Source organism: Brassica napus, chromosome C5 (assembly GCF_020379485.1).
Source record: "Brassica napus cultivar Da-Ae chromosome C5, Da-Ae, whole genome shotgun sequence".
NCBI lineage: Eukaryota > Viridiplantae > Streptophyta > Magnoliopsida > Brassicales > Brassicaceae > Brassica > Brassica napus.
This window is the reverse complement of record NC_063448.1, coordinates 1,890,162-1,906,816: the sequence shown is the minus strand read 5'-3', so window position 1 is coordinate 1,906,816 and position 16,655 is coordinate 1,890,162. Positions and strand designations below refer to the sequence as shown.

General features: G+C 38.7%; 2 protein-coding genes and 1 non-coding gene across 5 annotated transcripts; 2 read left to right on the top strand and 1 right to left on the bottom strand.

Moving 5' to 3' along the window:
* Positions 1-1,646: 1,646 nt before the first annotated feature.
* LOC125587400 lies at positions 1,647-14,157 on the bottom strand. Of its 3 annotated transcripts, none has more exons than XM_048757785.1 (3): positions 13,381-14,157; positions 2,239-3,243; positions 1,647-2,162 (listed from the first exon to the last, which is right to left on the bottom strand). In XM_048757785.1, exons 1-3 carry the CDS (start codon positions 13,903-13,905, stop codon positions 1,980-1,982), a joined length of 1,713 nt encoding a protein of 570 aa, XP_048613742.1. In that variant the 5' UTR covers positions 13,906-14,157; the 3' UTR covers positions 1,647-1,979. The 3 variants fall into 3 exon arrangements, with proteins under 3 accessions (XP_048613742.1, XP_048613740.1, XP_048613741.1); XM_048757784.1 differs by having other exon boundaries at positions 1,871-2,089; positions 2,163-3,243; XM_048757783.1 differs by having other exon boundaries at positions 1,647-3,243.
* LOC125588096 lies at positions 11,193-11,299 on the top strand. Its single transcript, XR_007324493.1, has one exon. It is a non-coding gene; the product is annotated as a small nucleolar RNA R71 (small nucleolar RNA).
* A 211-nt stretch (positions 14,158-14,368) lies between the features above and the next one.
* On the top strand, positions 14,369-16,513 carry LOC125587401. The gene is made up of 3 exons (XM_048757786.1): positions 14,369-15,780; positions 15,877-16,079; positions 16,280-16,513. The coding sequence occupies exons 1-3, from the start codon at positions 15,661-15,663 to the stop codon at positions 16,464-16,466; spliced, it is 510 nt and encodes a 169-aa protein (XP_048613743.1). The 5' UTR covers positions 14,369-15,660; the 3' UTR covers positions 16,467-16,513.
* Positions 16,514-16,655: the final 142 nt, after the last annotated feature.

The window sequence follows — 16,655 nt, the reverse complement described above, 5'->3', positions numbered from 1 at the left end:
GTTTGGACCTTTTCTAAAGAGTTACAAATATTACATACACTCTACATAATAATTCTACCGCATTATTTAAATCAGACCACCACCGGTTAATTTAACAAAACCATCGTTCTTATTCTAAAATAAATTAAAACTATACCGTTGGTTATTTATGGTTATAAGAACAATACAAAACAAAACTCTTATCTATAGATTACATCTTACGTACAGAGTCTGCTTGGACATCAAGATTGTCTAAGCGGCAATTTTTATTCACTTCGGTTCATTATTTGCACCATAACAAATCATACCGTGTTAATTTATTTTCAGATTATTAACTGCAACTTATCAAATTCAAATTTATTCATATATTGTCAATTCTGATCTGACTGAACATGCAAGGAGGTTGAAACTTTTGGATGATATATATCTATTGTAAATACGAAGAACATTTCTATTTGTATCTGCAACATGGCAAACAATCTGATCACTTTCTGATATTTTAAACTTTCAGAAACCTGCAATTATGAACACAATGTTATCATTCCATTACCAATGTCAACCATATTCTCTTTAATCATATAGAGATTAGAAACGCTTTTAATCATTAAAGTTATATAAGGTTTGTCTTTTGATTATCATACGTAAACATAGGATTCATACACGTATATGTGGAGATATTAATATGTTCATACGTATATATGAGATTTTAAATTTAATAGATTACATATGTATTTCTAATTATTTTATATTTATAATAATTATGCAGAATATTCTAAAAATATATATCATCAAATTTAGAAGAACGTGGCTTCCAAGCTAAATAGATTTTTCTTTATATAATCATTTGGTAGAATATTCTAACAACATTAATAATAGATTTGATCAAATCTAGCCTAGCCTAGCGTTTCTCGCAAGCAAAAACAAAAAACTTCTAACAACTTGGTTCAATTAATATATCTTCTAAAAAAAATTTTGGTAATTAACGGGGAGGGTCCAAAAAAATTAATTTTTTTCACATTAATAATGGATCAAAAAGTCAATTAATATTATCTGGCCTAAATGTGTTTAATATTTTGAACAAAAATATGTGTACATTATTAATCACCAAATTAAATCTCATAATTACCACTTATGAAACTAATACATTATAAAATAAATTATGTACATCACATAATATAACACAAATCAATTGTTTACATGTTATGAAAATATATTATATAGATGTTTAAAAATATAACAAAAACTAAATTATATTATATCCACATATATATAACTCTTCTTATACACCATCATTTTAAAAATAATATAATATGATTTAAATAATTATTGAGAAAATTTGTCAAAACAATGTCCGCGCACAGCGCGGATCTGTATCTAGTTTTAAAACCAAAATAGATTGTAGGCATCTTCCGTTAAAAATAACTGGCTGCAAGATTTACACGGCCCCGTAAGCAACATTGTGCATCTCGTAAATTCCTCTCAATCAAATTGTATAGTTGACTACTACCAAGTACCACTACAGAAAACAAAGGTGGGAAATTAACAAACCTGAGTCTGTAGTTGCAAGGGTTGTCTCAGTGCATCTGATCCTTACGAAGAACGGTAGTGTCTCAGTGCATTTGATCCATTGTTGGCTCTGAATGCACCATTTCACTTATAATGTAATGTTTCTTTTTTTTTTTTTTTTGAAACAGGGCATTCAAATTAAAAACATAAAACATACAAGGTATGGTTTTGAAACCATAAAGTTTTAAAAAGCATGATGAGAAACAATCTCATATTGAGCTAAGCAATAACTTAGAAAATAGAAACTTATGGACATAAGCTTAATAAAACAAGATAAGAAAGAAGGAAACACTAGGGAGTGTGGTATCCACGGCCTCGACGACGTCGCTTACCTTTCCCTTGTATCTTGATCCAATCCTTATCTTGATATTTTTGACTTGGTTTTATTGGCCTTCCACCTCTTGACATGTTGAGATTTGCCGTAGCATCACTCATTAACCCATCTCCAACATCATGAACATTGAATTGCTCAATAGCATTGTGAAAAGGGCTGCCATGCGTAGGTGTGTACATAAAGGCCAATGAATTGCCTCCTGATTCCAAACTGGTCTCGGAAACAATAATATGAGATGGAATTTCTTCCATAATAGTTGGTTCAGCCGGAGCAGGAGCAGTACCTGCTAATGGTGATGTAGTGAATTGAGAGTTGGAGCCAATGGCTATAGTTTCCTTAGAATGGACGAGAAAGTGTACCGGCGTTGAAAGAGCCTTAAGCTCAACACCCTTTTGTGATTGCAACTCTTCAATCTCTGTCACATTAGTGGGTTCTAAAATTTGATCAGTAGAAGCTAAATCCAAATTTGCTTCAGAATCTTCAACTTGTACCACCTCTTTTTCCGATGCAGCATAGACCTGAGCTTGTTCCTTATCCGACCCAACCCCTCGATCTTCATTCATCACCTCATTCACTGGAAGTGTTTCCTCATTCTTTTGGACAGCTGGGAGTAGACATCTTTTCTCTTTATGTCCTAAGTGTCCACATCTACCACAAGTACTCGGAATCCAAGTATACTCAACATCTACCAAGAATATATTACCTTGTTTGTCATCTAAGACAATTTGCTTAGGAAAGGGCTTGTCAAGCTCTACTTCAACTAAAACCTTTGCTTCCCCCAAGCAAGTCGGATCAAGGCGCGGTTTGTGTGTTTGCATAGGCTCACCAAGTCCTGATGCTACATGACTGAGACCTAATCTTGAATAGAAACAATCTGGAACATTCTTTAAGTTTACCCAAACCGGGATAGTTGATACTTCAGGGACTTTGAGCGAATTTACTGATTTCCAAGGCGAAACAAACAACAAACAGTCGTCAACATGCCATACACCTCTCTGAACTACCCATTCTCGAGTTGAATCATGAGGAATGTGAAACATATAAGATGACTCGCTAAGCTTACGACAACCTATTCTGCAACTTCTTCCCCACAGCCTATTTACTACAGCATGAATCAAACCTCTAGGAGGTAGAGAGCAACGATGAAACTGGCCAATCAGATACTCTCTTTTATTTTCTGGTCCTAAACTAAGAACCTGAGAAGGGATGGTAACCTGAGGAGTTCCGTCAAGTCGGAAGGTAGGATTAGCCGCTCGATAAAGATTTCTTGTAGCAGGATTCATTCTAGCAGCCCATGGAAACCTCAAGCTTCCATCATCTTTAAGTTCTGGAACAGGAATTTTTGGAACATGAGCGAGTGGAAACTCTGATGTCTCGAGTTTTAACCCGATTATCTAACTGCAAGTGCACAGTAAAGTACGCAGTAGTAATGCGGGATCGAATCCACAGGGACCGATGATCACACGTAGAGTTGCAGACAAGTTAATAGCTACAGCGAATCAAGATATATTTTTGATGATTTTTATCTAATTTTCTTAGGTGTCACAAAACATAAACAAGCTGTAAAAAGATGATTTAAACGATTTGAAAACTATTTTAAAACAAACGTTGGGCATTGGGAATTCTCAGGGATTTCTTTTTAATCAAGATACAATTAATGAAAGACACAGGGATATATTAAGAACCGTCTAGAACTCAAACACGATATTAGAATTAACCTACTTCCGTAGCGCTAATTCTCTATGTTATAGAAATCTCCACACTAACTTCCGCTGAGTTTCAATTTCTAAACAAGCATTAAGAACAGGTTCAATATGTTCACAAAGCGCAATAACATCAACTTCCGAGGGTTAAGGACACTTTGCTCATCTAAAGTATTTTCGGAAGTTCAAACAATCACTTTCGGTGCATCAAACAATCTGAAATCATGAACTAAGTGATCAATTCAGTTCAAGCAGTAAGAAATCCATTAGATGAAGAACCAAAACGTAATCCCTTAGTCTACACACGTTTTATGGATCAAAACATCAAGAAATCCCCTATGAGAACCCCTAAACCCAACTAGATGACTACTCACACATAACTAAGCAAGAACAAAACGATTTTGATGAAGAAAACATGATAAGATTGTATTAAAACAAAGTAAAGGTTTAGAAGATCTTCTCCAAATGGTTTTGAGATGAACTCCTTTACAAATCTTCACAAATCACACCAAAACAAGTACAAAACACTCAAATCTTCTCTCTAGAACTTGTAAATCTCCTCCTTGGTCGCCCCTGGTCCTTTCTGAGTCTCCAAGATCGAGTTCTTTTCTCAATTATTGAGGGGAGTGGGTAAAAAGGAGTGGAAAGCTCGTTTGTGCGTGTGGAGCCCGTAGCGCCTGAGATCGGTCGATCCACATGGCTCGGATCGGTCGATCTCGTGTATGAAAGCCAGGGATCGGTCGATCCAAGTAGCCCGGATCGGTCGATCTCGTGCTCTGTGCGATCAATACTTCATTCGGTCCATTGTTCGGTCCATCTTGCTTCTGAATAAATCCCGAATGCGTTCTTTTCTTTCAAGCTATCTAGTAACCTGCATATTACACTTAAGAACACCAAAACGCATCAAATAGACCAAAACATTAATTAAAACCGACCATTTAATTGCTCCAAAACGAGTTTAAAACCGTTAAAAACACGGAATATCAACTCCCCCAGACTTGAATCTTTGCTTGTCCTCAAGTAAAGAGGATTAAAATTTGGGAGCTCACTAACCCTCAGTAGACCTTACCTTGTGATTTCGCTAACCACTTAAATCAGAGACTGTCAAGGCATTCATTCCAAATCCCCACCAAGACCGCGCAAACCTTTCCATATTTCAGACCTGCAAGTCTCAGTTTCAAGTAATCAACTCTTTACATTCATTAAAAAGTGCGTGACCTTTCCACCAAAGATATCTCCATCAGGTATAACGGGCTCGGTGTTTGGGAGGCTGTTTTAGTGTTTAATTAGGTGAGGCTCAAGTGTTTGTGGGTATCAGCGATAACAAAAAAAAATGCAAAACATTATGCAAAATCGCTGGAGAAACCGAGTATATTGATAACCACGTTTTCGAACTGCTCAAGTTTCAAATGATCAAAACCCAACAAATCTCAAACTCTAACCCCAAATTTAAACAACGCATCATCTCTGGTACACAAAATAAAAATAAAATGTCTAAATCAAATCTACTGAATGAGATATAAACATGAACTCTTTTTTTTTTTTTTTTTTTTTCATTTTCATTTTTTTTTTTTTTTTTTTTTTTAGAACGAAAACTTATACAAACCGAAATCGAATATATACACTGCGATGCAATCACACACTTACAACACCCAATTTTTCTATTTACACCTCTAGACACACAGGTCCGTGTCTAACCACCTAAATGTTCCGATCCTACCTAAGCAGTCGGATGAACCATGTCTACCCTAATCTCTCCATTGTTTTTGCACATGTATGCACATATGATCAGTGTGTAAGAATGCATGGAGATGAAATAAAAGGGTAAGGTGTAGGTGAGGTACCAAACTATTGATGAGTCTGGCCATTCAGGATTATTAAAAAGTGGTAAAATGTGGTAAAGATAATCCTGAATGTGTATATGGTGTACCGTTTCCTGATGTCGATTCCTGGTCAAAAGAAATTAAATTCATTAATGGTCAAAAATAGTTGAGTCTATTACAATTCACCGAGACTTGATAAAAGATTTAAGGAGAGGTCGTTTGGTCAAGTGGTTCCTTGGTTTGTCTGCGCTAACAGTCCTGAAAAATGGCCAATATGAAATATAATGCACAACACACAAGGAAATAGTCTAATAATCATCACAGGGTCTGATAAAAATACGTAGGGAGTTAGAGAGTTTTTAAAACACAAGAAAATCCGATAAACTAAGAAAATAAAAGAAATAATAGCAATATGGTACATAAGTAGCATCCTCCCCCAGACTTACTTCACACCGTCTCGGTGTGAAAATAATTCCAAGAGAGATTACCGATCAGGCGTTGCGGTCAGTGCGCCTCTTCGAGCGCCTCTCCAATGCTCCATCATCATCAGAGTCCTCCGCTGCCTCAGGTCCAGCAGCGGTGTCGTGAGCGCCTGTGTCACACATGTGTCCTGAGCGCCTTAGATCGACCGATCCATACGTGTCGGATCGACCGATCTCGTACATGGATCGCTCGTTCTGTTTCTTTAGGATCGATCGATCTCTGCCTGATCGTGATACATGCGTGAAAATCATCTAAAAACACAACCAAAAATCAATTCACACAAGAAAACATAATCACAAAAGAGAAAGAAAATCAAACCATGTGGGTTGCCTCCCAGTCAGCGCTTGTTTAAAGTCGCGAGCCTGACTATTTTGTTGTCCTTAGGCGAGATCGGGTTCCGATAAAGGAATGTTGGTTCCTTCTTCGGGTTTTGCATCTGTGAAGTAAGGTTTTAGCCTTCCTCCCATTGTCTTCCAAGACAACAGCTCCATAAGGTCTAACCTCTGTGATGGTGAAAGGTCCGGACCAACGAGACTTAAGCTTTCCAGGAAATAGCTTGAGTCTAGAGTTGAACAGAAGGACTTTGTCTCCAGCAGCGAAGTCTCTCGGGATTATCTTTCTGTCATGCCACGCCTTAGTTCTTTCCTTGTAGATTTTGGTGTTCTCATAGGCGTTCAACCGAATCTCGTCCAGCTCGTTCAACTGAACCATCCTCCTTTCTGCAGCGGTTTTAATGTCGAAGTTCATCAACTTTGTTGCCCAGAAACCACTGTACTCCAATTCCACAGGTAGGTGACAAGACTTTCCATAGACCAGATTAAAAGGAGTGGTGCCCAAGGGAGTCTTGTAGGCGGTTCTATACGCCCATAAGGCATCATCAAGCTTCACAGCCCAGTCTTTCCTCGTTTTGCCTACAACCTTCTCCAAAATCCCTTTGATTTCTCGGTTCGATATTTCAACCTGCCCACTTGTTTGAGGATGATAAGGTGTAGCTACCTTATGCTTTACTCCATGTTTCTTCAGCAGTTTATCGAACGTCTTGTTGATGAAGTGAGAGCCTCCATCACTAATAACCACTCGCGGGATCCCAAATCTTGGAAAAATGATTGTCTTGAACATTTTCTTGACAACACTAGAGTCATTTGTCTTGCTGGCTACTGCTTCCACCCACTTGGAGACATAATCAACCGCGACCAGGATGTACTCATTTCCATAAGAAGATGGGAAAGGGCCCATAAAATCAATTCCCCATACATCAAAAACTTCAACTTCTAGGATGAAATTTTGGGGCATCTCATTTCTCTTACTGATGTTGCCCTTCCGCTGACATGCATCACACTTTGAGACAAACTCATGGGCGTCTCTGAAAAGTGTAGGCCACCAGTAACCAGCCTGCAGGACCTTAGAAACCGTCTTGAATGTTGCAAAATGGCCTGCGTATTCTGAATCGTGGCAGTGGAAAAGAATCCCTTGCATCTCATTCTCCAGAACACATCTCCTGAATAAACCATCTGAGCATCTTTTGTAGAGGAAGGGATCATCCCAGTAGTAGTGGTTCACATCTCTCATGAACTTCTTCCTCTCATACCCCTTCAGGTTCGGTGGTTCAATTCCAGCACATAGGTAGTTTGCAAAGTCTGCAAACCATGGGAGATCATCCTGAATTTGTCTCATGACACAACAATCAGCCTGATCTAAATACTCATCCTCCAGCAAGGTGATCACATAGACATTCTCCTCGGGTAATGTATCATCCAGTGGTGTTTCAGCTTCCACTCTCATACGGGAAAGATGATCTGCCACTCCATTTTCTGCTCCTCTCTTGTCTCTGATCTCAATATCAAACTCCTGTAGCAGTAAGATCCACCTTAAGAGTCTCGGTTTAGCATCTTTTTTCGTCATCAAGTACTTCAAGGCTGCATGGTCTGTGTGCACAATTACTTTCGAGCCCACCAAATAGGACCTGAACTTCTCGAAAGCATAAACTACTGCCAGCAACTCCTTCTCTGTGGTAGCATACTTGATTTGAGCATCATCAAGCGTTCGGCTGGCATAATAGATCACATGGAGTTTCTTGTCCTTTCTCTGCCCCAAAACAGCTCCAATCGCGTAATCACTTGCGTCACACATTATTTCAAATGGCAAGTCCCAATCTGGTGGCTGCACAATGGGAGCACTGACTAGAGACTTCTTGAGAATCTGAAACGCAGCGAGGCAGTCAGCATCAAAAACAAACTTCGCTTCTTTGCACAGCAGACGGGTGAGTGGTCTCGCTATCATAGAGAAGTCTTTGATAAACCTCCTGTAGAAACCGGCATGTCCCAGAAAACTCCGAATATCCCTCACTGTCCTGGGAGGCTGTAGGCTGGTCATAACTTCAATCTTTGCTTTGTCAACCTCGATACCCTGCTCTGATATCCTGTGACCCAAAACAATGCCATCTTTCACCATGAAATGACACTTCTCCCAATTTAACACCAAGTTCTTCTCCTCACATCTTTCCAGCACCTTGCACAGATTAGCAAGGCAGTCGCTAAATGAAGAACCGTAGACTGAGAAATCGTCCATAAAAACCTCCATAATGTCCTCAATAAGATCAGTAAAGATCGACATCATGCATCTCTGGAAAGTTGCAGGAGCATTGCACAATCCGAAGGGCATTCTCCTGTAGGCAAAAGTACCGTATGGACAGGTGAATGTTGTCTTCTCTTGGTCGTCTGGATGAATGGGTATCTGAAAGAACCCAGAGTAACCATCGAGAAAACAGTAGTAGGGGTGGTTGGCTAGTCTTTCCAGCATCTGGTCAATGAAAGGAAGTGGGAAGTGGTCCTTCCTTGTGGCTGAGTTTAGCTTCCTGTAGTCAATGCACATCCTATGCCCTGTGACTGTTCTGGTAGGAATCAGCTCAGCTTTCTCATTTGTGATGACAGTGATGCCACCCTTCTTAGGAACCACATGAACCGGGCTCACCCAAGTGCTGTCTGAAATTGGGTAGATCACCCCTGCACTCAACAGCTTTAGAATCTCCTTTTTCACAACTTCCATCAGTTTGGGATTCAGTCTTCGCTGGTGCTCTATGGACGTCTTTGACTCATCCTCCAAGTGAATCTTGTGCATGCAAAGATCTGGAGAAATACCTGTAATATCATCCAAAGAGTACCCCAATGCTTTTCTATACTTTCGCAATTTTGAAAGAAGCAAAGCGGTCTCCACATTATTCAGGTTAGCACAAATAATAACAGGATATGTGGAATTCGGTCCCAAGAATGCATACCTCAGCCCAGCTGGGAGGGCTTTAAGTTCCACCTTTGGAGCATTCTCCTCACTCCAATCTGGTTGGGAGGATGACGGTTTGACGGTTTTATCGGTGCCTGAGTCTTCAAGGCTGACATAGGCGACATGCTTCTCAATCGGTGAGGCTGAATCCAAAATCTCAGAAAATCCAACCACTTCTTGGTTCATGAACCCGAACTCACTCTCCTTTTGGGTCAATGCGACTTGTAGAGGATCATCAGTGTGCAACTCTTCATCCATTTCCTCCACCAGTTCAGTCAATGTATCAACCCGAAAGTCTGTCCATCAATAGTCGGATTTTTCAGCACCTTCTCCACATTGTATCTCATCGCCATGTCTCCTAGACGTAAGTCTATATGCCCATTCTGTACATCAATCATGGCTCCAGCAGTAGCTAAAAACGGTCTGCCCAAAATGAGAGGATCTTTAGGTTCCTCTTCCAGCTCCAGAACTACAAAATCGGTAAGCACGTATCCCTTTCCAACACCAACAGGGATGTTCTCTAGTACACCGACTGGTCTTCGCACTGATCGGTCAGCAAGGACCAAGGAGATCCTTGTAGGTTTGTAGTTCGTCATGCCTAGCCTCTCAGAGACAGAGAAAGGCATTAGGCTCACTCCTGAACCCAGATCGCAGAGACTCTTCTCAAAAGTAAGTGATCCAATGCGGCATGGTAGAACAAATGCTCCGGGATCTTCACGCTTTTTAGGCATGACATTTTGTAGAACTGCGCTACACTCCTCATTGAGCATCAACACACCCCGCTCTAGGCTCATCTTATCGGTAAGAATCTCCTTCATGTACCTTTTAAGAGAAGGTACCATCTTCACCGCTTCAACAAATGGCAATCTCACATGTAACTCCCCAACAAGGTTCTTTAGCTTCTCGTACTCACGTTCTTTGATCTTCTGCCTTGGTCTGGATGGGTATGGAGCCTTAGGAACATAAGCAGGAGGCGCCACATACACCTCTTCAGGTTCAGAGGAATTTGGCTTTGTCGACACGGGATCGGTCGATCCAGATGGACCGGATCGGTCGATCTCCTTCCCCTTGGATCGGTCGATCTGTTCTTGAGATCGGTCGATCTCTTTCTCTTTCGATTCCTCAATCGTTTTTCCACTCCTAAGTGTTATAGCATTCACAAACTCCTTGGGATTCGTCTCTGACTTCCCTGGTAGAAATCCAGGTGCTGTTCTGCTGCTGGAGGCGGTTTGAGCAACTTGCTTTTCCAAAACTTTCAAATGGGTGTTCAAAGCTTCGAACTTCCCATTAAGCTCTCCATACATGTTATCCACCTTGGTGTTTATCTCTGCAGTGCTATTCTTCTGACCTTCTAGCACCATTTGCAGCATCTTCTTAATTTCGTTATCCTGAGAAGGCTGTGACGAAGAGGCATTTCCTTGATTCTGATAGTTGTTGTACTGCTGCCTTTGCTGAAATCCTGAGTTGCCCGAGTTGTTCCCCTGATATTGATTTCTGTTCTGAAATCCTTGGTTGAACACACTCTGGTTCTGATTCTGGTTCTGCCTGTTTCCTGCCTGAGGGTAGGACTGATGTTGTGGATTCTCCACATTGTTGCTCCGGTAAGACAGATTATTTTGCTGATTTTGATTCCACCCAAGGTTCTGATTGTAGCCTCTGTTGTAGTTTCCTTGACCACCAATGTAGTTCACATCAGCCTGCATATCACTTGAATCATCACCAACAGCTTCTTGTGAGGAACGATAGCCTTGCTCCTCCACAAATTTCACAGATTTCTGATCTCTCTTGAGAAGCATCTCAATCTTGGCATTCAACTCATCTATCTTCTTGGATTCATAACCAACACCCTTCTGGCTGGTATCAAACCTTGACTTGCGGTTTGCTTTGCTGGATGACAGGTTGTTCAACAAGGTGTAAGCTTCTTCAACAGTCTTGGTCATGAAATCACCATTACTTGCTGTGTCCATGGCATCTTGACTCTCTTCATGAACTCCATTATAGAAAATGTTCAGCAAACTCACATCAGTGTAGCCATGGTGAGGGCAGTCCTGTGTGTACTCCTTGAAACGCTCCCAAGCCTCATGAAAGCTTTCTGAATCAAGTTGCTGAAAGCTTCCAATTCTGCTTCTCAGATATGTGGACCTTGACTTGGTGAAGAAATGCTGTAGAAAAGCAGCTCTTGTCTCTTCCCATGTAGTAAGAGATCCTGGAGGGATGGACTTTAACCATCTGATAGCTTTATCAGCTAAGGAAAACGGGAACAACCTGCATTTCAAAGCGCCTTGAGGAACTCCATTATGTCTGCTGGTGTCACAGACTCGCTCAAAATGCTCCAAGTGATACATCGGGTCCTCAGACGGGTTTCCATGAAACGGATTTTTCTCCACCAAATTAATGAGACCAGTCTTGATCTCAAAGTCTCTTCTCTCAATGGGAGGTGGGCGAATCCCAGAACGATCGGCATAGAATGCATCTGGTGTATCATAATGTGCAAGCGTCATCCTAGGCATGCCATAGTCTCCAGCCTGTTGTCTTGCAGCTACGCCAGCCTGCTGATTATCACCAGCGTTGTTGCCTTCTCGTTCTCTTACAGGAATTGGATTTTGCGGGTTGTCCTGAAATTGATCTTCTTGGTGTTCAGCCATTTCAACCTCTTCAGCGGACTCAAGTCTTTTCTTTTTCACTTGTCTCTCTAGGCGGCCGAGCTCTAACTCCAAAGGTATTAAATTCGATGATCCTTTGCTTCTAGTATGAAATCCGCTCATTCACCTGAAAACACAAACAAAAAGAGAAAGACAGAAACATTAGACAAAATAAAGAAAATGCTATAGTCTTAAACTGATCATTAACTCTAGGGTGACCAAATGGTCCCCGGCAACGGCGCCAAAAACTTGATGTCTCGAGTTTTAACCCGATTATCTAACTGCAAGTGCACAGTAAAGTACGCAGTAGTAATGCGGGATCGAATCCACAGGGACCGATGATCACACGTAGAGTTGCAGACAAGTTAATAGCTACAGCGAATCAAGATATATTTTTGATGATTTTTATCTAATTTTCTTAGGTGTCACAAAACATAAACAAGCTGTAAAAAGATGATTTAAACGATTTGAAAACTATTTTAAAACAAACGTTGGGCATTGGGAATTCTCAGGGATTTCTTTTTAATCAAGATACAATTAATGAAAGACACAGGGATATATTAAGAACCGTCTAGAACTCAAACACGATATTAGAATTAACCTACTTCCGTAGCGCTAATTCTCTATGTTATAGAAATCTCCACACTAACTTCCGCTGAGTTTCAATTTCTAAACAAGCATTAAGAACAGGTTCAATATGTTCACAAAGCGCAATAACATCAACTTCCGAGGGTTAAGGACACTTTGCTCATCTAAAGTATTTTCGGAAGTTCAAACAATCACTTTCGGTGCATCAAACAATCTGAAATCATGAACTAAGTGATCAATTCAGTTCAAGCAGTAAGAAATCCATTAGATGAAGAACCAAAACGTAATCCCTTAGTCTACACACGTTTTATGGATCAAAACATCAAGAAATCCCCTATGAGAACCCCTAAACCCAACTAGATGACTACTCACACATAACTAAGCAAGAACAAAACGATTTTGATGAAGAAAACATGATAAGATTGTATTAAAACAGAGTAAAGGTTCAGAAGATCTTCTCCAAATGGTTTTGAGATGAACTCCTTTACAAATCTTCACAAATCACACCAAAACAAGTACAAAACACTCAAATCTTCTCTCTAGAACTTGTAAATCTCCTCCTTGGTCGCCCCTGGTCCTTTCTGAGTCTCCAAGATCGAGTTCTTTTCTCAATTATTGAGGGGAGTGGGTAAAAAGGAGTGAAAAGCTCGTTTGTGCGTGTGGAGCCCGTAGCGCCTGAGATCGGTCGATCCACATGGCTCGGATCGGTCGATCTCGTGTATGAAAGCCTGGGATCGGTCGATCCAAGTAGCCCGGATCGGTCGATCTCGTGCTCTGTGCGATCAATACTTCATTCGGTCCATTGTTCGGTCCATCTTGCTTCTGAATAAATCCCGAATGCGTTCTTTTCTTTCAAGCTATCTAGTAACCTGCATATTACACTTAAGAACACCAAAACGCATCAAATAGACCAAAACATTAATTAAAACCGACCATTTAATTGCTCCAAAACGAGTTTAAAACCGTTAAAAACACGGAATATCAAACTCTCGAACAGCAGCTCGTTGGTCTCTTTTCTTCTGATTTTTCCCAATTCCATCATTTAGAGTCGGCCAGAAAGAATCAAGTAAGTTGTTGAGATATTGCGGGTCAAAACCCGACGGCGTTGCTGGTGTTTGTGGAGTAGGAGGCGGTGCAAATGCAAGAGGTTTAGCCCATGCTCCAATCGATGGTATGAAAGCATTTGGTGGGTTAGAAGATAGTTCAGATTCCTCATCAGTGAGAGGAACTATATCTGAGTCTACCAGTGGCGATGATGCTTCAGTGATAGCAGTTGACTGATCGGTGATTGCAAGAGGAGTGTTGGAGAGCTCATCGTCACAAAGAAGGGGATCTACAATCGAAGCAGTATTTGTTTGAATCGGAGCTTCACCCATCATAATCTCAGCATTGAGAGATGACGATTTCACGGAGAGGCTGTTATTCATTGGAGAGGAGGAGGCTGGCAAGAAGCAGTTAGTGGTTACGGTCGCCGTAGCTTCGATCTCACCGTCCGGAGGCTTGAGATCCATGTCAGAGAGCAGAGCACAACTGAGAGATTGTTTAGTTCGCTGAATTCGTAGAGAGGAGACGAGACCAGATCTGGTGCTCGTGGTGGGAGACGCGCCGTAGCAACGTCGAGAGATAACGGCGAAACTTTTGACGACTTTATTGCAGAAATGAAAGTTATGTAATGTTTCTCGACATGATCCATTGCCTTTCTTGAAAATTGTATAACAGAAATTTGTATTATATGAATTATAACCAAAAAGTTATTGAATTTCAAAAAGTTGGAAATGCTTTTAACTTATAACACACAAATGATCAAATATGATTGTGAATTTTATTATTTTCAACGGGTCTGTCAATCGTACTAGTGAAGGCACATGTTTGATTCTAAAGTCCATATATATTCTTTCGTTGGAACTGAAGTCAATGATTTTACAAAATAATCAAATTATTCATGGTTTTCAAACAAAACGCTATTGCAGTAAATCACTTTATACTTCTAATAACATATACATTTTTAGTAATATATCTATAGTTTTAATTATAAATTAATTTAATGATTATTATTAATTCATATTATTTTGTATTGAAAATTATGTATTAATTGTATGTTTAAAATACATGTCATATATTTTTAAAAGAGGTAAATATTATCAATTATAAATTAGGTATATATGGTTTTGGATTTCTTTTGTATAATCCTATATCTCACATCTTATGTTTAGTAGATATTATTGTTTTTCTTCTCCTACTTTATCATATTTGTTTATGTAATGATTCATTTTCTTTATAAGATCACTCCAATGACTGCCTCTATATTTTATTTTAAAAATAGAGAATTATTTTGTTCAAGTGGTTATATCTATTTTCTACTCAAAAAGAGAATATTTCAAATATATTCTTTTTATTTGTTTAATAATTTATTATATTATCATTAATTTTCAAAATATTAAAATTTTACCTATTCTTTTTATTTTATAATAATAACTACCACGATTATACTATTTATTCACGGCCGTTAGAGAGTTTTCTATTGGTAAAGTTTTCTTCCTTAAAAATAGAAGAGTTAGACTATCTCCAACTCACTTCTATTTTCATTTCTATATTTTTCTCTAAAATAGAAAAATTCTAGTATAGAGATGGATTAGCTTTCTATAATATATTTTTTTCTATGTATAGAGGAAAATATATAAATGTGTTATTTTCACCTTTAAATATATAGACAAAAAGTAATTTTTTCTATATTTTCCTTTAAAATAGATGAAATTTATTATAGAAGCATACATTAGAGCAATTCCATCTATATAATAGAAATTTCTTTTTTAGAAAAAAATATGGAGATATATATTGGAGATACTCTTAGATTCGAATTTTAATAATTCTAAAAAAAGAATTAATAATCAATTCTTATCCCTCATCTAAAGAAAGTATAGACTTTGACCCAAAACTTATTGATTTCAGAAAAAAAGTTACAAAGAAAGGAAAAACAAGTGAGAAAAACATGACTACAAAAGTTGAGGACCAAAAGATAATCATTATTTAATTTGATATTATCTTGTAACACATTCTTATTTGACTACTAATGTAGATTACTCACTCAGCCATCTTCCACGTAGTAAGCTAAGATCCAATCCAAACTCTAGCCTTTATATATTAATCCATTTTACTCAGAAGATGGAGTAGTAACATACTTGCTCCCTTCACATAATACTATCAACTTCAACAATAATCCGATCTTTCAAAGTGAAGATTGAAGATAAAACTTTAATACAATAAAAATGGGTGAAAACAAGGGTGGATGCTTTAGTGTTACAATAGTTGTTTGTATATTTTTGATCGTGGGATTAGATGTCATCGCTGGTTTAGTGGCAATTCAAGCCGAAGGCGCCCAAGAAGAGGTACATATATACGTATCTTATATATATATACCATAGTAAACAAATGATGATAATGATGACGATGATGGTTTCATTTATGTTATGCCTATGATGCAGGTGAAACACATGAAGGTGTGGTTACTCGAGTGTAAAGCTCCAAGCCAAAAAGCTTTCGTGTTAGGGATAATAGCATTAGTATGTTTGGCAGCAGCTCATATATTCGCCGTTATGATAGGATGCAGTATCTCCAACATAGTCAAAGTACTCGCCGTACCTAAGATCTCTGCATACATCAACATGGCCTGTCTTTCTCTCACTTGGTAACTAAAAATTTAATACTGTAAAAGTAAAAATAGATGTCATAATCATCACATAAATTGTTTTAAGATTTAAATTTTGCGAGCATATACAACACATTAACATTTGTTATATATAATATATATACAGTATTACTTGAATTTTTGTTATGAAATTGACACTCGGTGGTGGTGTCTATGGATTGGATGATGGTGGAGAACAGGATCGTAGCAATTGCGGGAGCGGGGATACTTACGATGGGGATATGGACGAACAGAGAGTCGAGATCAAAATGTGGATTCACAAACAAACATTTTTTGTCTTTCGGAGGCAAAGTGTGTTTCTTTCATGCCTTTGTCTCTGTCGTTTTTTATTTAACAACTATCATCTCTAAAAGATGTCCTTTGTGAAATGTTCGTATGCATTAATGCTAATTTGTGAAATGTTCATTTTTTTCTTTCTTCAAATCATATTTTATTTAATAAGATAACTTTATGGGGGCCGGGAGAGGGAAAGGAGATTTACTAACCGAGCATGATATCTTTATTGATATCTTTCTCAAATTGTATAAATTGAATACTTTTAATATCAAAACTTGG

What these genes read in the sequence shown, in the direction of transcription:
- LOC125587400 (XM_048757783.1), bottom strand. Translation starts at nt 13,905, where the DNA reads ATGGATCTCAAGCCTCCGGACGGTGAGATCGAAGCTACGGCGACCGTA. An exon ending in AACGAGCTGCTGTTCGAGAG is followed by an intron (nt 3,244 to 13,380) that starts TTTGATATTCCG and finishes GAGACATCAGAG; the next exon opens with TTTCCACTCGCTCATGTTCC.
- LOC125587401 (XM_048757786.1), top strand. Translation starts at nt 15,661, where the DNA reads ATGGGTGAAAACAAGGGTGGATGCTTTAGTGTTACAATAGTTGTTTGT. An exon ending in CCGAAGGCGCCCAAGAAGAG is followed by an intron (nt 15,781 to 15,876) that starts GTACATATATAC and finishes CCTATGATGCAG; the next exon opens with GTGAAACACATGAAGGTGTG. An exon ending in GCCTGTCTTTCTCTCACTTG is followed by an intron (nt 16,080 to 16,279) that starts GTAACTAAAAAT and finishes GGTGGAGAACAG; the next exon opens with GATCGTAGCAATTGCGGGAG.